Source organism: Vulpes lagopus, chromosome 11 (assembly GCF_018345385.1).
Source record: "Vulpes lagopus strain Blue_001 chromosome 11, ASM1834538v1, whole genome shotgun sequence".
Taxonomy (NCBI): Eukaryota; Metazoa; Chordata; class Mammalia; order Carnivora; family Canidae; genus Vulpes; species Vulpes lagopus.
This window is the reverse complement of record NC_054834.1, coordinates 78,844,095-78,867,951: the sequence shown is the minus strand read 5'-3', so window position 1 is coordinate 78,867,951 and position 23,857 is coordinate 78,844,095. Positions and strand designations below refer to the sequence as shown.

The window sequence follows — 23,857 nt, the reverse complement described above, 5'->3', positions numbered from 1 at the left end:
GCAGACAGCAGGTGGCGCAGATGCGGTGCCACCCTCGCTAGGCTGGGCCCCGCACGCCCCCTCGTGGGGGCTGGTGGACTTGCATGGCCCAAGCTTGGCCCAAGAAGAGGCGAAAATGCAGGTCCCTGCGTGAAAACACCTAAGATTTTGGAAAACCCAAGTGCAGGAGAAGAAAGGGAAAGGTCGTAAGAGCCAAGCCAGGGCCAAAGGAGCACGGGAGGACAGCAGCCCGAGAGGATATCCACATAGATGAGGCTTTGTGGACCTGATCAAAGAGGCCTTTCAGCAGAGCATGATCCTGATGGTTTCCACCCCAACCCAACCCAGCCCCCCAACCCTCCCCTCCAGCAGCCACATCTTTACTTCTCAAACCCCCTGGAGCCACAGCACGATCTGAACTCACTGAAGTTTATTATGGCAACTAATTATACAAACATACCAGCAATCTGTCATACAGTTCCAGAAGCTCTCAAACCAGTAGAGTCCATTAGTGATTTCTCTTTATAAATAACTTACAAGAAGCAAGCACAATTGGCAAGGAACCGACAGCGTACGTGTAAATGGAGCATCTCATGGCGAATACCCATTGATGGCATGCAGGCCGGGGCCAGGGGGCAGGCACCAGAAGGTCGAGTTTCCTCGGGGGCCCCCAGCACCCCAGGCCCACTAGATGCTAGGAACTCAAGTAGTGGACATTTCAAGGCACATATGACTTCATATAGCTGATAGCAGCTCCAGAATCTGCCCTTGAGATTGGTTCCCATCTGGAACAACCAAGTTAATGCTTCATTCATCACATCCCTTTGGTCTATTGTCTTTTATTACTGAACACGCTTAAAAGCCCCAGTGTGCTGGGGCTACATGTGGCACGGAGTCACAACTTCTGCCCTTTACATTCCGAAGACGCGAGAGAAGCAAAGAAACGGACTCCGTCCAACAGAGCAATGGTGTCTGAGAAAGCACCGTGTGGGAGGTCCCTGTCTGGGCACCCCCTGCTGTCTGTCTGAGGAGGGGTGCTGGGGTTGGGGCAATAATACTAGGGAGCCAGAGGGAGGAGATGAAGTGGGTGGGGGTGCTGCTGCGATGAGATTCAAGGCACTAAAGGAGTGGATGGATGGGGAGGGAGGGGACCCCAGAAGTCAATGGGCCCCAGAGAAGAGAGGGTGGCTGGGGAGGTGATGGCCTTCCACTCCTAAGTGAGTCCAGGGTGACCACGACCTCCTGGGCCAGTGCTGCTCCCTCCTCCCCAGGCAAGGCAACCCCCACATTCTCCAACCAGTGCCAGGAAGGTCGTGGGTCCACCTTCACAATCCCCAGCTTTCTCGCTGCTCTGGCTCCACTGCCATCGTTCAAACCAGCAACAGAGGACACACTTATCTGACACTGGCCTATCAGAGTTCAGTTATGGCTTTACGGGACTTAAAAATTACTAAGTGTTAAAAAAAAATTACTAAGTGTTTTTCCTAACTGTTCCCTGGCCCTGATCCAACTCCAGCCATGGTGCGTGGGGCAGGCCAACCCTGAAAGGACCAGACAGACACAGAGTTGCATCCCCGGCCCTGAGCATCAGATTGAACGTCCTAAATCCCAGGAGGGAAGGAGAGGGTGAGCAGGGGCTGGACACCAGCCCCCTTGTCACTGAGATAACTGCATTTGGTTCCAGTGTCTGTGAGTGCAGGCACAAGCAGACGCCTACAAACACGTGTAGCTGGTCTCTGACACGGACACCCACAAAGAGCACCCCCCACCTGGAGAGCACCAGAAAAGCTGAAGCCAGTGGCTGAAAAGAAGTGTTTCCTTCCCTGCGGGGGCTGCTAAATCTGTGACTGGCCAGCACATTGCCTGGTTGCCTTTCCAGGCCCACACACTCCCAACCAGGTCCCCCCAAGGCCCCTGTGTCCTGACACAAGTCCACAAGGAGTGCCCAAGTCCGCTTCCAATTTAACCTCGAATCTCAGTGGGAGGCAGACCAAAGGTACAGGTGGAAGTAGAGGACGGCTGAGGGCCAGGACTGTGTTTAGTACCCCGGCCAGGTCGGACCCTGAGGAGGTGGAAAGCCATAGGGAGGGGTGGGCCCTGGAGGGTAAGGGGGCTGAGGGGGGCCTGAGGCCTGGGGCTGGCCTGGGAAGTTCAGGAGCTGAGGCTGCGTTGGGTAGGGAGGTTTTCCTCCTGTCAAGAGGTAGGGGGCCTGTTGAGGATATCCTGGACTGGGAGCCCGGGTCCCTGCCAAGGGGTACCCGGGGCCAGAGGCAGCAGTGGGGGCCATGGGATAGCCTGGCCGGGGTGGGGTCCTCTGTGGGGACCAGGAATAGCCTGTAGCACCCCGGGGTCCCGGGTGGGCTGATGGGTAAGGAGGGCCCAAGGGCCCACTGTAGGAATAGGAAGGCTGGGACACCACAGGGAAGGGGGCCGGTGGGAGCGCACCCTGGGCCGTAGGGCCCACAGGTAGGCCAGGAGACAGGCTGTAGGGCAAAGGGTAGGGAGGCACTACTGATGGTGGTGGGGGTGGCTCTTCGGCCACTGGGGGTGTCACCGGGGGGGCCGGGCAAGGTGGGGGTGGTGGGCGTGGAGAAGGCGCATCACCAGCTGGCTCCTGGGAAGCTCTGGGCCTCCTCATCACATCCTGGAGCTTCTCCACACGCACCCTCCGCAGATGGGACAGCATCCTCATGGAGGAAAAGTTTTCCAGAAACGTCTCCAAGGGCACCTCTCCCTCCAGGAACTTCTCAGCCATGGCCTAGAAGATGTAAGGTCTGGTGACAACAGGGGCCCGCCTGGGATCAAGGCCACCCATGTTCCCTGGGGTGTGGGCCTCCCACCTCAGCCAGCTGCAGCTACTCCCTGTCTTCTCTGGCCCCTGCCTGGGACTTTCTTCTTAAGGCCCTATCACCGCTGCCATATTCCACCTGCACTGTTCTGTGCTCCTCATGGGGATGGCAGCTCCCGGAGGGTAGGCATTGTGGTGGCCACTGAGTTCCCCCACCCCTGGCATCATGCCAGGCTCACAGTGGCTCCTGCATGTATGTGATGAATAAATGGATGAACACTAGCTACTCGGCTGCCAGCATAAGTGCCCCGGGCTGGGAGGGTCTGGCAGCTTCTTCCACCCAGAGCACGGAGAACTGGAGGGAGCTCATCTGGCCATGGATTGACGAGATGGCCAGAGGGAAATGGAACAGAGAGCCCAGGTGGCCTGGGAGGGGCTGGGGGCCTGACATCGGTCCTCAGGGCCCCCACTGTGCCACCCTTCCACCCAGGTCTGCCAGCAGTCCTCTGACCAAGCCATACCAGCTGCCCACTTCTGCTCCAGCCAGGGAGACAGGGTTCCTGTGACCTGCATCCAAAAGGGTCGCCACCAGGATTGACTGTGTCAATCCCTGCCATTACTAAAGCCCCCGTCCCAACTCTGCAGGCACCCGTGCTCATCCCCAAGGGCTCCTGCTCCAGAGCTTGACACTACCCACGGAAGAGGGGGTGACAATGGCCATTTTACCTCAGACTCCTCTTCAATCTTCATGCCTTCGATCTGCAGAAGGTCTAACAAGGTCTCTGGCTGCAGTGCAGAAGAAAATTTCTCTGGGAGGGAGGGCGGAAAGATCGACATTCTAAACGTGCCTTTCAGATCTGGTGTAAGAGGCTGAGCTCTCGGCAAAGCCCCTCAGAATGTCCTCTGCACGCGCTGAGGCCCAGTTCCGTGTGGCCTGGGGCCGAGCAGGGTCTACTGCAGATCCCTGGGGTCTGCTGTCCAAGCATCAGGCTTCTTCACTTTAGAGACCAGGACAGTGCCCCCCAAACCCCCACTTTACAGATGGCAGGTCCCGGGACACAGAGAGCCCCGACCAGCTCTGTAAAGTGTAGAAGCTGAGCTGGCAGTGTTGTTGGCAACGGCCCAGGGTGCAGACTCTCTGGGTTCAAATCCCAAATTTAGCCAACAGAAGCCTGGCCATGTTCCTGATGCTCTCGGAGCCTCATTTTCCTTATCTCTGAAACAACACCGTTACCTACTTTTCCAGGCTGTGGTGAGAAAATATATGTAAAGCACTTAGCACAGGGCCAGGCACATGGTCACCCTCACTGTGGGCCCTTTCCAGCCCTGGGGAAGGGAAAGGGAACCTGTTCTCCTGCACTATTCCAGGAGGTCTCCCCGGTCCAACCTTGAACGGGGACTCCGAGTTACCCTAGGAGCCCCCAGAGCCTACCCCGAGACCACCCCTACCCAGCTTGGCCTTCTGCTCCTGGCACCGCTCCACGAGCTTGCGGAGCTCCTGGTACTTGTCTGAGAGGTTTGAGCGGCTGATCTCCAGGGGACCCTGGAACTCCAGATTCCGCTCCGCCAGGCTCCGGTTGGTGGCCAGTGCCATCTCCCGTTCCAGCTGTAGGTCCTGGACCTGAAAGAACAGGATACTGACCGTTAAGACCTGTCACCACTAAAAAAATTTTTTTTTAAATTAAAAAAAAAAAGACCTGTCACCACCACCACCACCACCACCACCACTCAGCTTGCAGCAGGCTGCACCAGAGGCTTCTGGGACTCAGGGCTCACAGTGTGGGAAGAGGGTAATACCCCCCAACTAGGGTCAGATGGACCCTGGGCCAAACACTCTGACCCAGGCACCGCAGGGAATTGCTAAGCCCTGAGGAGAATTCGCATAGGTAACACACTGAAGGCCAGCATTGCCCGAGGCCACGTGAGGAGCAGGCGGGCTCCAGCAAGCAGGTGGGCCAATTAATAGGAAGCAGTCAGCTTTCTAGGAGGGAAGGGACCAAAATCCCAGACTACTTATTCCCAAGACTCTGAGGCAAGAGGCCTACTCTGAGGTACACTAAGGTGGCCCAAGCCAGACCACAGGCTGGACGTGCATGAGGCCTCAGAACAGTTGCTCTGAGGGGTGAGGTAGGCAGGGCCAGACTACGACACTGATCCAGGAGACGCCTGTCCTTGCTTCCTAGGCCATACGTAGGTCCTGCGGAGAAACTGTGCAGATGAGCTAACAGAGCAACCCCGACCCCAAGAACTAGAGGGGAGTCTCATAGCCAGCAGAAGACCCCCACCGACACAAGCCACCTGAGGCCCTCCTGCCAACCTTTGCCCCTGGAGGTGCCCCCTGGAAAGCACGTCCCCAAGCCAAGTGGCGCTTTCCCCTTAGCCAGGTGAGCCAGCCATCACCAGTGAGGCAACCACCACAGGAACCCTTCCCAGACCTGCTACGACCTGAAGCTCCATCCCTGTGCCAGGGAGTCCTCTTTACCAAGGGGGGTAGACAGTCAGACCTAGCACCCCTGAGACAGTGACAATATAGCAAAGGCACTGTGTGGCATGAGAAGAGAGCATTCAGCACCCAGTGGAGGGCTCAAGGTACAGATCAGAGAGAGCAGCTCCCACGTGGGAGCCACCATGGTCAGCACTTTGAGGAACCGCCTGGCTCATCCCCTACGAGGCCAGGGCTATCCCGGAAGACGGGGCTCCAGGGAAGCCAACCCTCCTGCTGATCCCCAGCCAGGGGTCTTGAGCTCTGAGCCCTGGGGCAGGCCTGAAGCCGACTCTGCATACTCCAGACAGGAGAGGGCGATGCCCTACCTACCTCCCCTCCACAGTGCAACTGCTGGGGCCCAGGGATCATGGGGCCACGCTATGGTCTTTCCAGTCTCCCCACAACAGCAAGCTGCCCCCACATCTGCACTGTCTGGTTTGCTGCCACAAACACCCTTTTGAGCCACTGGGCAGCTCCACAGTGGGAGGCCTGAAGCTCTCCACTCAGCTGCTCCTCAGGGGGCCCCACTGGCCCTCATGTGTGTCCAATGCCTTCTCCCTGGGTCTTAACCAATAAATCTAAACTGTGTCATTCTGCCCTACACCTTGTCCTACACTTTTCTTTTTTTTAAAGATTTTAAAATTTTATTTGCAAGAGAGAACATGAACAGGGGGGAGAGGGGCCTGATCCCAGGACCCTGAGATCATGACCTGAGCCAAAGGCAGATGCTTCACCGACTGAGCCACCTAGGCGCCCCTGTCCTACACATTTCTGCCTGTTCTCCCACGGCCTCCCCCAAATCTATGAAGCCCTCCACCAGTCGTTTAGAAGAGGTCAATAAGACAGTCCTCACACCCTGCCCAAAAGAGCTCACCAGCCTGCCTCGACCCCCCATTCACTGCCCTCTGTGGAGAGAGGCCCCCTACTAGCTAGTTCTTTTTTCTCCAAGCAACTTCCACATCCCAAACTGAACCAGCTCCTGTCTCTCTGCACAACCACACGGCAACGAGGATGTATCAAATTATTTTTACAGACCATGGTGGAAACCTAGGCCAAGGGGTTTTGCAAATCTAAGTAGCTTGCCCTACTTTGCTTCCCCTTAATCTCAAAAGTATTTTTCCCCTCAGAGAACTCAAATCAATTGGTCAGGCTGGCCATACACCACAAAATTCAAGTTGAAGACCCCAGAGGCTGTCTATGCTTATATTTTCCACAATCCTGCGCTTCAGCAGAGAGTCTACCAGCTTGCTCAGCTTGAAAGTCAATTAATTACACTTAGATGAAAGCTCACCTCTGCCAAGTTTCACGCACTTGAGAGCAGGCCTTGGAATTCCTAGAGCACCGTGCTCACGACAAAGTCAAGAAACACTCGGTGCTAAATCCATGACACAGGAGGAAGGAGAGGAGACCTGCACAGTGTCTGGCACTGTGTCAAGTGAGCTAGACCCTGGCCAAGTCACGGCCTAGCTGACCACGGAGATGGGCTTGGGGCTTAACCAACATAGGCTTTGCTTCTGGTCCTCACCAAGTGAGGCTCAAGGCAGCAGGATGTGCCACACTGAGTCCCCCTACTCGTCCTCACACACTGCCCCTACCCCATCTCCCTCACCACCACCAAGCAAAGATTGCTCATTTGGGTAGAGGGGCAGGTAGGGGCAGCTAGAATACAAGCAAAGAAGGGGCAAGGGAACCGGCCCCCTTACAAAAAGCAGGGAGAAGCAGCAAGGGGGGGCTTCCCTGTTGCTGAGCACATATTGTGAATCCCCAGCAGAGACACACCATGCCTGTTCATCAGCAAAAATAAAAATATATTCCAAATACTCATCAAATGAACTTGGCATTGCTTGTACTTGTGTCTCTCCCCAGCATTAGGGAGGTAGCTTTAGCAGGGGTAGCTTCCAGAGCAGTGGCCAGGCTGCAGCCATGCAAGGCACGACTGCGGGAATACCCAGTTCTGGGCCACATGCAGTCGCCTGACCTCGCAGGGGAGTCACAGGTTCCAGAAGATGGGAAGGTAGGAAATGCCTTTGTAAGGGGTAAAAGCTTTCTAAGTTATGGTTGTTTTATTCCCACAGGGACTGTGATGAGCTGAGATGGTTAGGTACCAGTCATTACAGGAAATGGGATCAAACAGGTGATGAGCCCAGGCCCCAGCCCAAGAATGGCTCTTCCCAGAGATGCAGGGCTAGACAAGGCCCCTGGGGAGAGGCAGCCACAAGATGGTACCAGTCCTTTTAGAAACCACCTCCAGATCCAGGCTGGAACCACAATGTGGGGACTTACATGGGGGCCCTGGATGCCCCAGCACTGCCCCCAAGGAACCGGACTCAGATATCAGGGGCTCCTCTGGCTTGGTCCCAACCAGGGTGAAGGCCAGAGAAGAGGGAGAAGAGTTGTGGCCCCAACTCCCACCAAGCCAGTATCCCAAAGTATGGCCTCAGTTCCACCTGCTGGCCTTCCTTGGGACCTGGGATGGCCTTGCTCTACCTCGGGGGCCTCCTGGGCCAGCCGGTCAATGGCCTCTGGGTCATTTTGCATCTCCTCCAGCTCCTCCAAGGTCTTGTCTTTCAGGGTCTCCATCTTCCCTGTGAACACAAAACAAAGGGAAAGACAAACTGCAGTTTCCCCATGATGCTTCCGCTCTGCAGGAAGGCAAGGGTCACCTGCCAAGCACAGTCCGGCCACCCTGCCATGCACTGTCCCCAGGGAGACTGGGGAGACATTCCTCCCACCAAACCATGAGTGGCAGGAAAGCCCTTGGCAGCCAGCGACAAAACCACGACTCCTGGCAGTGCTAGATAAAGCTGTCCAAGGAGCGCACAGGAAAAGACAGGAGGAGAAGCCAGGCAACTGTGGACAGAAATTAAGTTTGGCCCAAGGCGCCTATAAGCCCTGATGCCAGCATGCCCTCTGTCTAAACCAGAAATACACCCGAACCTTCACACGCAGCAGCTCTGCAGCTTCAACATCACAGGCTCAAGGGCATTGCTGCTTGTTATACTAGTGCATTGACCACCTCGGGGTGCCCCAAGTACGCTCTGCAACGGCAGTCCTCTCCGCGTGCCACAGAAACGGACTGTGATAGGCAGGTTCTCCTTGGAGAACAACAAAAAATCATCAAATTGGCCCCTGATACACTCAGAGAGCAAAGAAAACCAAAGGACCCAAATAGAACAGCTTCTTTGACATAGGCCCTGGTGTTAGTGGCCCTCCCTCTCTGTCACTCTGCCAAGGGGGACAGCGACTGTCTGTGTAACAGAGGGGTGACAGCCAAGCCCTGGCAGTGAGCCCTGGCGACGAAGAGAAGGAAGTAGACACAACCAGACCGCTCTTCCTTTCTACGGACAGAATCCTGTTAGCTTTTTTCTTTCTTTCTCTCTTTCTTTCTTTTTTTTAAAGATTTTATTTATTTGAGAGAGAGAGAGAGAGGGAGAGAATAAGCAGGGGTGAGAGGGAGAAGCAGGCTCCTCACTAAGCAGGAAGCCTGACTCAGGGCTCAATCCCAAGGACCCCAGTATTATGACCTGAGCCAAAAGCAGACGCTTAACCAACTGAGCTCCCCAGTTACTCCTGATGTGCATCCTACAGCCTTGATGTTGGTTTTTCTCATTACAAAAATGTTTGTTTTCAGAAGGTTCTAGATTCCAAAGAGGCGGAGACCTGGAGGCTGCCTTCCTCCTGGGTGCCAGTACTCAGCTTGCATGAGCCCGCACTGGCCGGTGGTCTGAGGAGGTGCTCTGGAATCAAGGACCAATGCTACACCTGTGTGGCCAGAAGTGACCTCCAGGTCCTAGCTTCCTTGTCTGTGACAGAAGGGAATGGTCTCCCCTAAGTCATTGGAAAGATGAAAGGAGAAACTAAGAAGCAGTGACAGCCTCTCATTTGCCAGGAAAGTGCAGGTTTACTCCTCACGTGCTGGTACAGTTGTTAATGGTACCCATTTCTGGGGCTCAAGCGTGCCCTAGTTTCAACAAATTATAGGGTCACCCTACTGAGGAAAAGCTAACCCAAGAGAGTCATCACCACCGTTTCCTCATCTCTTGAGGGTTGAATGTGGTCCCCAGCCTCTAAGGCAAGGAATGCCAAGCTTCGGTTCGCAATGGAACCCAAGGGGAAGTCCTCTATAAATGCGGGTGTCCCACAGTGAGAATGGGGAAAATTAACAAGGCAGGAAACAACAAATGTTGGAGAGGATGCGGAGAAAAGGGAACCCTCTTACACTGTTGGTGGGAATGTGAACTGGTGCAGCCACTCTGGAAAACTGTGTGGAGGTTCCTCAAAGAGTTAAAAATAGACCTGCCCTACGACCCAGCAATTGCACTGCTGGGGATTTACCCCAAAGATACAGATGCAGTGAAACGCTGGGACACCTGCACCCCGATGTTTCTAGCAGTAATGTCCACAATAGCCAAACTGTGGAAGGAGCCTCGGTGCCCATCGAAAGATGAATGGATCAAGATGTGGTCTATGTATACAATGGAATATTCCTCAGCCATTAGAAACGACAAATACCCACCATTTGCTTCGACGTGGATGGAACTGGAGGGTACTATGCTGAGTGAAGTAAGTCAACCGGAGAAGGACAAGCATTATATGGTCTCATTCATTTGGGGAATATAAAAAAAATAGTGAAAGGGAATAAAGGGGAAAGAAGAAAAAATGAGTGGGAAATATCTGAAAGGGAGACAGAACATAAAGACTCCTAACTCTGGGAAACGAACTAGGGGTGGTAGAAGAGGAGGAGGGCAGGGGGTGGGGGTGACTGGGTGATGGGCACTGAGAGGGGCACTTGATGGGATGAGCACTGGGTGTTATTCTATATGTTGGCAAATTGAACACCAATAAAAAATAAATTTATTAAAAAAAAAATGCAGGTGTCCCAGCCTACACTGTAGAGTCCTGTCACCAGGCCAGGGCAGGGTCCAGAAATCCAGAATCTCTCCTAGAGATGCTGATACAGCTGGTCCAAGGCCAGGTTCTAGAAAGACAACAGCTCCTGGCTGGTGGTGTGACAGTGGAGACCACTGGCCACTGCAGCATGTGTTTTTGCATGTGTGGTCTCTCCTGATCCGGGGGGGGGGGGGGGCAGGGGCAGGGAGGGCAACTATCCCTTTAGGGGTGGGGAATCAGAGAGGTCAGTAACTGGCAGAGTAAAAATTCAAAACCCCCTTCTGTCCCCATCTTACTTGGCTGCTTCCAAAACCCTTGGCCTGAAAGCCAAAGCAGGAGGACAGCAGGCTGCACAGGCCCCAGGACAGAGTGGAATTTGGCACACGCTGCTACCATCCTGCAACCCAACCCAACCCTCTCCCAGGAACAGGACCGGCTGGTGAACAGACGAGCGGAGCCAACATTTTTGTTTTTGTTTTTGTTTTTTTTAAAGATTTATTTATTTTTTCATGAGAGACACAGAGAGAGAGACAGAGACACAGGCAGGAGAAGCAGGCTCCCCGCCGAGAGCCCGATGTGGGACTCAATCCCAGATCCCAAGATCATGCCCTGAGCCTAATGCAGACAGACGCTCAACCACTAAGCCACCCAGGCATTCCAGAGCCAACGTTCTAAAGACAGACCTAGTCTGAGTCCCAGCCCCGTCGCTTCCCAGCAGAGGGACCTCAGACAACCCGATTCTCCTTGCGCCTCAGGTTCTCCATCAGCAAAATGGGTTGGTGTAACATTCAACGAGGTAAGGCGGTCATGGTGCCGGCTTAGAACAAATGTTGGCGAAGACTCCAACACCACAGAAATGACTAGTTACTGAGGCCTCCAGTGTGTGGCCCAGATCCCACTGAGAACTCCCTGGGCCTTCACACCGGCAGTGCCAGGCCCCGCTCCAGCACACAACAGGGTGTTTGCCAGGGTCCCTTGGTTGGGGCTGAGCCCTGAGGGCGCCGGGCCAACGGAAGCTCCAGCACAGGTAGCTGGCTGACCACACACCCCGGCACGGCAAGGTCAGCAGGGTGTCTGGGGAGGCCTAGGCGGGTGTGCTCCCCCGGACACATGGGGCTTGCCAGGCACCTACTGGGAGAGCTCTGGGCAGGGCAACTCTCCCTCAGCCACTTCCCTCAGCGGGTATCCCACTCCGTGCTTGGTAAGTACCACGCGAGGCAGCATGGCCTCGGGTGGCAGATCACAACACACATTTTGGTCTCAGGACACCTTTCACCCCTAATGTTAGCAAGAAACCCAAAGAGGTTTCCCTTCTGTGGATCTTGCATATGTAGATATTAAAAGTGAGAAAAAAAATTAATTTATTTCTGAATGTTCATAGTAGCTTTTATTGGAATAGCCAGGAAGTAGAAACTACCTAAATGATCTCCCAAGAGCAAAAAGCCGGACAGTGTGTGCTATATAGCTCCACTAATAAGTGTGGCTCTCCAGTGAGAAGGAACAAATGGATGTCGACAACATGAATAGATCTTAAGGGAATTTTTCTGAGTGAAAAGTCATTTATAGAACATTCTGCTTATATAACACGATTTTTATATAACCTTAAGAAGAGAAGGGTGTCAAGACAGAAAACATGCTCACGGTTACCAGGGGGAGACATTTTTAAAATACAAGAGTACACAAGTACCATGCCATTAGCCACCAGGACGATGTGATCGTGTGCTGTGTACCCTCTGAGAACCCCACTTTATACTCTTGCAAGAAATGCAGTAAAAAGGAAACAATGTCTTAGATCATGAGAATCATTCTTACCTCACAGGCAGCCTGAAAGGGTCACAAAGACCCCCCCCCATCCAGGGGTCCAGGGAACACAGTTTGAGAACCACTGGCCTCATGGTTAAGAGAATGGACTCTGTAGCCAGGCTGCCTGGGTTTGAATCCCTCCCTGCCCTGCTGTTTCTTCTCTCTGTGGCCCAGTACTTCCATCTGTTAGGATGACCCTGCCCGGAACTAGACGAGCAAGAGCACCACATAAGTACTTGCCAATACAAGGACGGTCATGACCAGCTTATGCAGCCAGTACTGCCGGCTCCTGACCTCGCCAAGGCGGCTCGTAGAGGGGAAGCCACTGGCCCAAGGTCACACAGCTGGGCGGTGGCAGTGCTCTCCCCAGTGGGGGCTTTGCAGCCTGCACCTCAAAATCACCTAAGTCCCGAGGCCTCCTCCAGACCCAGAACTCTCTAGGACTCTTAATTTTATTCTTAACGAAATTTGCATTTTGACCAAGCTACCCAGGGTCAAACTAGTCTGGCCTGGTTTCCCCTTCATCTGGCACTCTGAGGGATCTCAGGTGGGTGCAGCCTCCCAACAGAGGAAAAGCAAAGACCCTGGGGAGGAAAGGAGTTGTCATCCAGTTCATATGGGGGCAGGATGCGAATATGGAGCTCAATCCCCTGTGTTGTTTCTACTGAGCGACCTCTGCCAGGACCCCAAACGCACTTCTCTCAGGTGCCTCTGGCTTGCCTCATGAAGGTGGGGTGGGACCAAGCATGAGACGGGTCTTCCACTCCAGAACCAAAGCTCCAGGTTTGCAGCTCCACAGCTGGGGGTCAGGTGAGGCAGGGCCGAGAGGCAGCCCACCACAGTGTCTGAACCAATCAGCGGAACATCGAGGCTACAGCTCTTGTGAAGACAGCCTAAGCTTGAGCCAACTCCATGGAGGGATTCACACAAAGAGCACGCCTGCTCGGCTGTAAGGTGTCTAGAGACTAGGAGACCCACGCTGTAAGAGGCCGAGTCAGGGTCAGTCCAAAGGGGAGGGTCTGCACTGGGCTCAAGGCCCAGAAGGCACTGGGAATACTGGGAGCTGGCCTGACTGCAGAACCAACCCTGCAGCCAAGAAGACTGCCTTCTTCGACGGGCTCACCTTCACCAGCCACTTTTTCTCCTCCCCAAAAAGGGAAGTATTTTGGTTAGAAGAAAGTCACCCAAACAAAATCTTGGTAAAACATTCAAGTATTTTATACCATTCTGAACTGTTTTCTCTCTGGGGCTGACAAAAGCCTATCATCAATGCCTCTGTGGATCTAGCCTGTGAGTCCATCCCTGAACTAGGAGTGAGCGTGGGCATTCGATGGATGTCTGTCCCCTCCCCAGGTCACACAAAGAGGGGCCTGTCGCTGCTAACCAGCATGGAGCTGCTGCTGCTTTCATGAGGGACAAGGATAGCAACAGGACCCACCACTTAACTTGTCATCAAAGCCTGGCAGTTAGTGACTATAGACATTTAGCAAGAAAGGAGATTTTGCCCTTTAAAGAGAACTGGCCAATCAAGAAATGTGTGCTCTCCAGATAATTCTGGGGTGCACCGAAGTGTGCAGCCCCTCCACCCACTGCCCCAAATGATAGTCTTCCTCTATAATCTAAAGCCCCGTACTTGGCTCTGATGGCCTTGAAATCCCAGACGTAAATCCCCATGACATCCAACTGGTGGTGTGAATAATCACTGTCTTTTGGACAGAAGAATCCTCTCCTCCAAAGCGGGCAATGAATGTAGCACACAGCTCTCCTTCTGAGACCTTCCTCTCCTAGCACAAGTCCCTGGCTGGGGAATCTCATCCCCAGGGGTATGTTCCCAGGTGCTAAGGGCATCCCCACTTCACTCAGAGGCCCAAAAGAGGCCTGGTATACACCTTCCTGAAATCGGAAAATCAAGAGGATGGAAGAGTGTTCTGGCTCCTGTCTGCGATGACTCTCTCTGCCACTCCCTGACCTGAAAAGATGAATGTCCCATAATCAGAAAAGAAACATCACAGCCCTGTGGTTGCCAAAGACCTCTTTCCTGTGTCAATCCCCTTTCACTGCAGACTTCAGAACAGGTCACACACTTTTTAAATGCCCCAAGAACTATGGTCTGAAACACCTCTGTTCTACAGGTCAACCCCCTAAGGTTGAACTCTCAAGGGCGGCCTATGCGTTCTAGCACCCTGGACACGATGGCAAGTGGGCCCCCACACATGGCAAGCAGAAGCAGCGACAGCTGGAGGGTGGCCATAGCGCTTCTAATCACCCTCTCTGGCCTCTACCTCAACATCCCACCACTTCACCCATGCCCATTTCACGGGTGGGGACACTGAGGCCAAGTGGCATGGATCTTGCCTGTGCTGACAAAAGAGGGGACACCTGGCCCAAGAGACTGATCCTGGCCAACTGCTCCTTCCACCAGGCTCCCCATCTCCCCTGTGCCCTGGCCTCCACACACTGCCTCATGGGCATGGCTGGCACATGTAAGAGGCACACATTCTCACTTCTTCCAGAAGGAGATGTGCTCGGGAGCCCACACTCAAATGTACTACACATTCCTTTGAGGAACTCAGCTTTCCTTACTTGTGAAATAAGTCAATAACCCCTGCCAGTCACGTAGCTCCTTTCTTCTGAGACCAAAGCCCTTTGCAAACTCCTCCATTCATTTATATACTTGCTCCAGTAACTAAAACGAATGCAAGGCTTAATTACCCCTATTTTAGAGATGAAATGAAGCCCAAAAACAAATAATAGGGTATTGCCCAAGGTCCTGCAAGCTGTTGGGGTCAAACCACTAAAGGCCCAAGTCCCCTTCCATCCTTGGGGTTTTAACATCACAGCCTCTTTGCCCCACCTGCTCCACCCATCACAGGAAGCAGAGTTTGGTTATAAGGTTGTCCAAGATGTAGAGCTTACAATCCCACACAAGCATGCTGATCACCCAGGCCTGTCTTTGGTTCCTGCCTCCAGGATGGAGGGGGCTCACATCCTCGCCCTCTGACAACAGTTTGGCCTGGGCTGGCAACTGCCATCTTGCCGGATTCACTGTGGCATCACCCACCTCTGGAAGTCACTGATGCCTTTCTTTCAGAAGTCACAGAGACCTCCTCTGATTCTCAGGGACACGCAGTGAGACTGAACATAGCTCCCACTTCTCTGGGTTCAGAATTCGGAAAAGGAGGGGGTCACAGGACATTCTGCCCAAGGCCCATAAAGCAGGTGTCCCCGAAGCCTGGGCACCCACTGCCAGCAGTATTCTGCCTCCCAGTCACCTGACACGCCAGAAAAATCCAAACCAGCACTTCTCAAAGTGGCCGCAACCACTAGGGATGTCATCATGCAGACAACTGGGACATTACTGAGACATTTCCCAGAGGGCCTGACAAGTGCAATCACCAGGCCCCTCAGCACCCTGGGCCCTGACTAAAACCCCCTTCTGCTTCCACATAGTCCAGGAGGATGCTGGGTAACTTCTCAGGTGGTGTCTGGAGACTGCTGCTTGTGGAAGGGGACAGGAGAGAAGACACAAGCCGCTTGAAGGCAAGAAGACTGTTCACCTCTGACTTCCCAGCGCCTGGCCTAGACACTGACCATTCATAACAGTGCGTGCAGGAAAATGGGCCAACGCAGGGAGAGAACAGGTGGGTCAGCTGGCTGACGAGTCAGACAAGACCTGGAGGTACACGAACAGGGCTTCTCCCCCTTGTTCACACCTGCCTTCACTTCTCCAGGCCTCTGCTGAATAAACATTTACGGAGCAATCACTGCATGTCAGGGACTGTACCAGACCCCCAAATCAAAGGAGGCAAGATAAAGGAGGGTGGAGGGATGTAAGTAAATACTGAGTTCTTACCATGTGCCAGGCAAAACCTGAATGTATAAAAACAGATGCTAACTCCCCTCAACTCAGTTCCATTTAAAAAAAAAAAAAATTTCACCACCACTTCCAGAGAGTGCAGGTATGAGTGGGCTCCCGAGGGGATGTAACACAGGTGGGGGCTGGTAGAGTGAGGGCCGGGGAGGGGGGGACAGCTCTAGAGCTGGGGCATGAGAAGCCCACAAGTCCTCCCTGAAGGGGGTGCCTCCTGCAGGAACAAGAGTCAGAGGACCCTGGGCAGGGGACAGCAGGGCCCTGGCAAGGGCTGCTGCAGATCCGCATGGCTGGGAGAAAGGAAGCGGGAGGCTGCTGAGGCAGGCAGGCAGCTATGCAGCACTCACAGGTACAGAGATCCCACATCTCTTTTGTGGGGTGATGCCATCCACTCAAAGGTGATCAGACATGGAACAAAGTGGGAAAGGCGACACATGTGCTAATCTGTTTTCCTTTGGCAAGAAGAGAAAGTCTCAGTTTCCCGTCAATAACTCAAAGGGGGAAAAAACTAAAACTTTTTCTTTTGTCTCATCTGCAGCTTTCACCTACAGCAGAGGTCATAAAGCCGGACACCTACAGGGGTCAGGCAGGCACTTGTGGCAAAGGCCAACCCACAGGGTGGGGAATGTGTCCCTCTGGAAAGCAGGGGCTCAGCCTAGCTCTGTACTTCCTGCCGTAAGGAGGGCACCCAGCTTGTCCAGACCTGCTAGAGAAGCTAGAAATCCAGATCCATGTGACACCCCTCCACTTTTAAATTTCAGTAGCCAATTTAAAACTTGTAAAACAACAACAACTGGGTGGGTATGGTTTTGTCAACACCACTTCCTTCAGGAGAGACTAGTGCCCTGCCCTGCCTGGAGGACAGGTTCCACAGATAAGGGGGGCGGGGAGGGCAAAGTGACAGACATTTCCCAGGCATCCTGGAGCTCACCTTCCACCACTGAGCACTGTGTATAGGGGCTGACAAAGCTGGAACAGCAGTGAGCAGAACCAAGGAGGCAGGCTTGGGGGTGCAGCCCCTGGGCCTCCAGAGCACATACACTATGATGAGAAAAGAAGTTCCCAGGCCAATGGCCCTGTATCTCAGTCTCAACTTCTTTCCATCCCTTGATATCTTGACTAAATTGATCTCACGTGCCTGGAGCAAGGGGGAACTCAACTGAATGAAGATAGCAGGCCCAAAGGCGACTCTACTACCCACTGGAGGGCTCAGCAGAGGCAGTACCCTTTCCCACTACTCCCTGGGGTAGGGTAGATGGGGCTGAGAATGCTGGGGATGCTGGGAAGGGTTCAAACTCAGGGAGAAGGCAACATATGGATGGCGCCTGCTCAATGTGGATCTTTGCCAGGACTATTTAGGTCAAAAATAAATAACTTCAACTAGTATCAGATCCTTTGCAAGGATAAACTTAAAAAAAAGGGGGGGGGGATCCCTGGGTGACTCAGCGGTTTAGCGCCTACCTTTGGCCCAGGGCACGGTCCTGGAGTCCCGGGATTGAGTCTCACGTCGGGCTCCCGGCATGGGTCCTGCTTCTCCCTCCTCCTGTGTCTCTGCTTCTCTCTCTCTCTCTCTCTCTCTCTCTCTCTATCGTAAATAAATAAATCTCTCTCTCTCTCTCTCTTTTTTTTTTTTTTTTTAAAGTAAAGACAGAAAGCAAAACACAGTCTTTTCTAAGCTGAGATCAGAATAAGGTGTGCCAGCCTGGGAGGTGGCTTGTGATGCCTGGCACCCTTTGCCTGAACAGTCAATGTGTCTGAACAGTCAATGACAGCTCTTCCCTGACAGGATGCAAAGAAAAGCACAGAATGTGGACCAATGCCTGGGATTTGCACTTTGGCTCCACAACCCTTCAGCTGTATGACCTCAATCAAGTCTCTTAACCTCAGTTTCCATATCTGGAAATGGGTACCATGACAGTAATCCTACCTTAGGGGTCGTGTGCCTCAGATGAGCAAAGGGCCCTAGAGAGGGCTTTGCAAGCTCCTCAGCACTGAACAAATATTAATTATTCTGCCTCTTGGGGGTAATCCTATGATGAGGGGCAGCTCTTGACTCACTCCCCTGGGGTTCGATATTGAGTGAAGCAAATGTGACTGCTACTGATTCAGAAGATGGAACTGGGCCTGAGCAGGGTGCCTCTGTTTCCCCAGCTTCCCCTGGCAGACAAAACAGAGGTTCCTATCACCTCCCTCGTCCTCATCGTTAGGAGACCATGCTGACTCGCCAGCTACTTCAAGCCCCAAATCACACTGCAAGGAGAATTGTAAAGGCGTTGGGCTTCTTGCAAGCTTCCCACATCCACTTAGGGCAGCATAAGCAGCAGTTACCATAGCAACCTGCACAGTTCAGCATGCCTGAGTTAGAGAGACCTGGCCCCATCCCACCCTTCATGTCAAAAACACCTGCGGTTGCCTTAGAAACCTTCTTATTCCTTCTGCTTAATGAGAACAGATTTGTTGACCTGATCTAGTTTTCTTTTTCTAGAATGATTCTAGCCGGGCACCCAAGTATCAGACTGTTCAGTCACCTGACTTCCCATAGAAGTTAATAAAAACAAATCAAACCACTATGCGCTCCTTACCTGGCCCAAAGCACCACTGAACTGAGCTTCCCTTCAATTTGAAAAGCAGGCATGTAAGTGCCAGAAGGGAGCCTTCTTCAGTTTTCTAAAGAATTTCTGGGGCTGGGGTGGCGAATCCCTCCCCACCCTCCAACACTGAACAGTTAAGACACCATGATGGGAAGCAGAAAGAGGTCAGGGCTTAAGAGCCAAATATTGCTGGGTTTAAATCCCAGCTTGACCTTTTACTAGCTCTGTGACCTTGGGCAAAGTACTCCCCCTTTCTTACCGTTTCTCATGGGTAAAATGGGGCTAACACTACCAACACAGTGGGCTGTTGTAAGGACTTAGAGAAGTAAGCGAGACAACATCTAGAGGTGCCAGAAGAACCACTAAGCAGGCGCTAGGTAGGGAGCAGTCACACATTTACACCTTATTACTGTTGCAAAATGCTACCTGACAACCTGGCCAGGCACCCAGCTAGGCTCAGGAGAGAGGGCAGGTCTTCAGGAAGGCAAAAGGTGTGGCTTTCTGAAACAGGCTGGAAACCAATCTGAACAGAGATCCTCAAATACAAGTATGCCAACAGATCAACGAGGAGAATATACAACCTCTCAAGACAAGACTTTTTGAAGGCAATTGTCATCTTTACATAAATATTTATTTATTTAACAGCCACATGCTCTCCAAGTCCACTGAATAACTCCATCTGAACTCCCCTTTCCCCAGAGGTAGGCTACTAAGTGAGCCCCTTTATTGTGCTGAACACAGGACAGGGGAGGAGGATTCGGGAGTGGCACTAGACTCTAGCAAACTGCTTTCTCCACTCTGTGGGCTGCTGGCCAGGCTGGGGCAGTCCATCAGCAGAGGACACCTACAGAGCGGAGCCAGAGTAGGAGCCGAAGGGCAGGGCTGGCAGGGGTGGGGCCCCTGGCTACCTACAGTCCTTTAAGGACCCAGCCCATCCCCTAAAGGGGTCCCTCCCAAGCCTGCTTCTGAATCAGTAATAGCAGTTACATTTGCTTCACTGATATTGAGCCCCAGGGGAGTCAAGAGTTGCCCCCTCATCATCAGATTACCCCCCAAGAGACAGAATAATTAATATTCGGGGGAGGGAGAGCAAGGAACACTTCCCAGAAGAGAGGACATCTGAAGGACAGGCAGGCATGTTCAGGATGGGCAAAGCATATTCCAGGCAGACAGAAGGCAAGAACAAAGCCAGGGAGCTACAGCTGGGAACTCCTTGAGGACAGGAGTCGAACCAGGCTTTACCGCCACACTCAGTTCCTCTCTCCAAGCCTCATTGTGTCACCGTAAAAGAGAAACAATGATGGTCACCACACATAAGGTTCAGGGCACTTACAATGTAACGAGCGGCATCCTAGGCGCCCTGTCTGCAGCAGCTGGTAGGATCCTCACAAGAAGCCCTCCCAGCTATGTGTCCTTTGGCTTCCCTCATTTTACAGACAAGAAACCTGAGTTAAAGAGAAGTCTCGTGCCTGATCCCAGTCTCACAATGAGGAAATGGCAGAGTCTAAATTTCACTGCGGTAGCCTGGCTTTGGGGCCTGTACTCCCCACTGCACTATGCTGCCTCTTGGTCAAGTGTGTGCCCAGGTTGACACAGTACCCAGCTCTGGGTACAAACTCAGTACATGGTCCATATTCCTGACATTTTCCATCAGACTTCTAAAGAATAGGGCCTGGCCATACAGTGCCCCAGGGTCCCAGATCTCCCAAGGGCACCAGGAGCAGCCCCTCCTTAAGGTTCCAGGCCTGCAAGGAAGGCCTAGTGGCTAACGGCTCTGGAAGACAGAGGGCCCTATGCCCTCAGTCATTACTGGCTGGGGAGCTTGGGCAGGCTACTCCATCTCTCTGTATCCTGATTTCTTCTCTAATTCAGGCCCTTTTACAAGGATGAAATGAATCAGTCCCTAGGAAGTCTAATGTCCAGTTCGCAGGCCAGGCTCAACAAATGATCAGGACTTTTATCCCATGGCTGAGCTCCCACCTGACCCATATACCCTCTGTAGACGCTGAGGAAAGAGAACTGAAAATTCCTCCAGAGATAGCATCAATCAACAGTGCCACATAAATCCAGTGGCTGGATGTAACTCAGATCAGTAACGTCCCAATTCAGTCAATATGCTGGCCAAGAAACAGGTTATTTAATAAGTAGCCCATTCTTGAAACCTCCTGACAGTAAAACACAACCCTGACACTTTGCAAAGCTTCTTTGTCCTATGGCCCATGGCTCAGTGAAAAGAAAATCCTCCAGGGGTGCCTGGGTGGCTCAGTTAAGCGGCTGCCTTCAGCTCAGGTCATGATCCCAGGGTCCTGGGATGGAGCCCCGCATCAGGCTTGATGGGCAGCCTGCTTCTCCCTTTCCACTACTTACGCTCTGTCTCTCTCAAATAAACACACAAAATCAGAAAGAAAAGAAAAGAAAAGAAAAGAAAAGAAAAGGAGAAAGAAAAGACAATCCTAAACTACTCCACACCCAATGGCCATGTGTTTCTCCTTTGCTCCAACCGTTCAGATGACTCAGAAAGGATCTGCCTGCAGCTGTCAACTCCACCCCCCCACCCCACCCCCCACCCCCCCACCCCACCCCACCACTTCCTAACCTATGCAGGGCAAGCTGAGCTAGCAGATTCAACATCCCTTTAGGAAGGATCAGGATTAAGGTTACAGCAAATATCCAGGGTCTGTATCAGGTTACTCAAGGTCTGTCTGTTCAAAGGCCAAGACGTTAGAGACCATTGTTTTCACTGAGTTGGCATCATCCTAGGCTGGTAGAAGGCTGGCGGAGGGGAGCCTTCTCCCCTCCCCTCTCCACCCATAGACCCTACCCTTGTCAGTGACACCTAATGCTTTGAACTTCTAGGTCCCCGAGCAGGCAGGTGTGCTGAGGGCAAGAGTGGAGCCACAGAAAAAGAGAAACTAGTCCAGAGCCTCCTCATATCTGCTCTTGACTCAGGCAGGGATCCATGAAGGCCATTATCAAACACACAAAACCATTATCAAACAGGTGACACCATATCAGCGGTTGCATGGGGCTCTGGACTCATTTTCATCCTCCAGCAAAAGGCCTACTCCGAGCCAGCCTCTCCAGCAGCTGCCCGCCTGGTTCTTACAGACTCCACCCTCTCCATCCCTCTCCCCCATACCTCAGTAACCGCTAGAGAACACAGTCAATCAGAGCTCCCACATCCCTGCTTAGAACCTTCCATAACTCCCCAGGGCTTTGGTATTACATTCAAAACCTTGTGTCCCTTGGCTTGGCATCCCAGGTCCTGTATCAGCTGACCCCAAACCTTGTTTTCAGCTAGATCTCCCTCCACTCCCTCATGGACTGCTCACCCCACCCCAACTCTGTTCTATCTACTATTCCCAGAACAAGCAGCATGCTTCCAATCACTTGATAAATATTCTGCACCTATATAAAGATCAGTAGGACACAGATCCTGCCCACAGGAGTTCCCAGTCCTGCCACCCAGCCTCTGCTCCTACTGTTCCCTCTGCCAGGAATACCCTTTCCTATGCCTTCTCTAGCTTGAAAATGCCTGCCCGTCCCTCAAATCTCAGATCTTTCTCCCAAAGACTTCATCCTACCCTCTCACGGTGTTCTGTAAGTACCACCCAGCATTTATGATATAGGAATCAGCATGTTTCTCCAGCCAGACTGTGAGCTCCCCAAGGGCACAGCCCATGGGGTCGCTCAGGTCTGCACCCCAGCACTAGGTCAATGCCTAGCACACATAGGGCACTCAATGAGTGCTGACCGGACAAACACTCTGGGCCAATACAGAGGAATAGGAACTAGATTCTTCTGCCTCAACCAACTGAAAAACTAGACAAAGTAAGCAGAACAACAGTTTTCACAGAGTGGACATCAGCCAGTGTAGAAAAGTGATTTCTGAGAGGGGAGAACAAACAACTGCCCCTAGCTCACTGCCTAGAAAGAGGTTCCAGGCCATGATACAATGATAGAGTGCCTAGGCAAAGCCTGACAGTCTCAGAGCCCAACAGGCTCCTCGGGTTGGGGAAAGGAAGTTGGGAGTCCTGGGAGGCCAAGGCAGCCAGACTTTACAGGGCCTAAAACCAGAGAGGAGATAGCGACACACAGAAAGAACTCTGGAAATCTGCAAAGGGTCCCCCTCCATTTTTCAGCTAAGTGCTGACAGTACGGATCAGGATTAGAGGGAACAATCCTTGGAACTCAAAATGAGCCAAAAATAATTTGTGTCTCGGCCAGAGTCAAAAAAATTTAGTAATCCACATGGCATCCGTGGAGCACTGAAGAAAGTACTGCCTTGTTAGTGGGGAAATTAACCCTGGTCTAAAGATTGTTCTGATTTCAAGTAACGAAAACTAAGAGCAAGCTTTTAAAGGATGAAACTGTTTCTAAATAACTTAACAGTGTCCCAAAATAACACGAAGAATATTTGCAGAAATACAAAAATATTCATCTCCCAATGGGGTAAAATTTGCACCTGACATCAATAAAAAATTACCAGACATACAAAGAACCAAGAAAATGGAATCCATAATGAAGGAAAAATCAATCAACAGATACGGACTCAGAAATACAGATAACAGAGTTAGCCTAAAAGGGTATTAAAATAGTCACTACAACAATATTCCATATGTCCAAGAAGCTAAAGGAAAAACTGAGCATGTTAAGTAGAGACATATAGAAAAGTATAAAAAAGACATAAATCAAACTTGCAGAGATATAAACAATAATGCCAAGATAGAAAGCATACTAGATGGAAGTAACAATAGATTGGGTACTACAGAAAAAAAGATAGGTGAACTTGAAGATAAAACAGTACAAATGATCCAAAACAAATCACAGAGAGAAAAACAGAAAGACTGGGGGAGAAAATGAATGAAGTATCAGAGAGCTGTGGAACAATTTCAGGTATTCTAATATACTTGTATTTGGAGTCCCCAAAGAAGAGAGAGAAAGGACAAGAGAGAAACTATCTGAAGAATTAACGGGCTGAAAATTTTCCCAATTTGATGTAAGCTATAACCCCACAGATCCAAAAAACACTCAACTAACCCAAGCACAATAAACATGAAGAAAACTACACCAAGGCACATGATAATGATTATTACATGGTCTAAAACCAGCAATAAAAGAAAAGCAGAAGGGGGACTCCTCCTGGATGGCTCAGTGGTTGAGCATCTGCCTTTGGCTTAGGGTGTGATCCTGGGGTCTTGGGATCAAGTCCTAAATGGGGCTCCCTGTGAGGAACCTGCTTCTCCCTCTGCCTATGTCTCTGCCTCTCTTTCTCTGTATCTCTCATGAATAAATAAATAAAATCTTAGGGGAAAAAAGAAAGAAAGAGCAGAAGGAAAAGGGGCACACTAGAAATAGAAGAACAAAAAATAAGAAGGACAACTGATTATGCATATGCAACCATGCAAACCAGGAAACACCGGACCCACTTACTAAAATGTTGAAATTAA

The 23,857-nt window shown here is 52.0% G+C and overlaps 1 protein-coding gene across 4 annotated transcripts in view; it reads right to left on the bottom strand.

Annotated features, from left to right (window-relative positions):
• Window positions 1–394: 394 nt before the first annotated feature.
• VPS37C (VPS37C subunit of ESCRT-I) overlaps window positions 395–23,857 on the bottom strand; it is a 29,329-nt gene continuing 5,866 nt past the window's right edge. For 2 of the 4 annotated variants that reach the window (XM_041774281.1, XM_041774279.1), the window contains exons 2-5: window positions 7,740–7,837; window positions 4,217–4,388; window positions 3,494–3,576; window positions 395–2,737 (exon numbers count right to left, since the gene is read on the bottom strand). In XM_041774281.1, the coding sequence (XP_041630215.1) occupies window positions 2,018–2,737; window positions 3,494–3,576; window positions 4,217–4,388; window positions 7,740–7,832 (1,068 nt within the window). In that variant the 5' untranslated portion in view covers window positions 7,833–7,837 and the 3' untranslated portion in view covers window positions 395–2,017. Of the gene's footprint in view, window positions 2,738–3,493; window positions 3,577–4,216; window positions 4,389–7,699; window positions 7,838–8,189; window positions 8,348–23,857 lie in introns of those variants that run through there. The other 2 variants (XM_041774280.1, XM_041774282.1) reach the window with 2 other exon arrangements.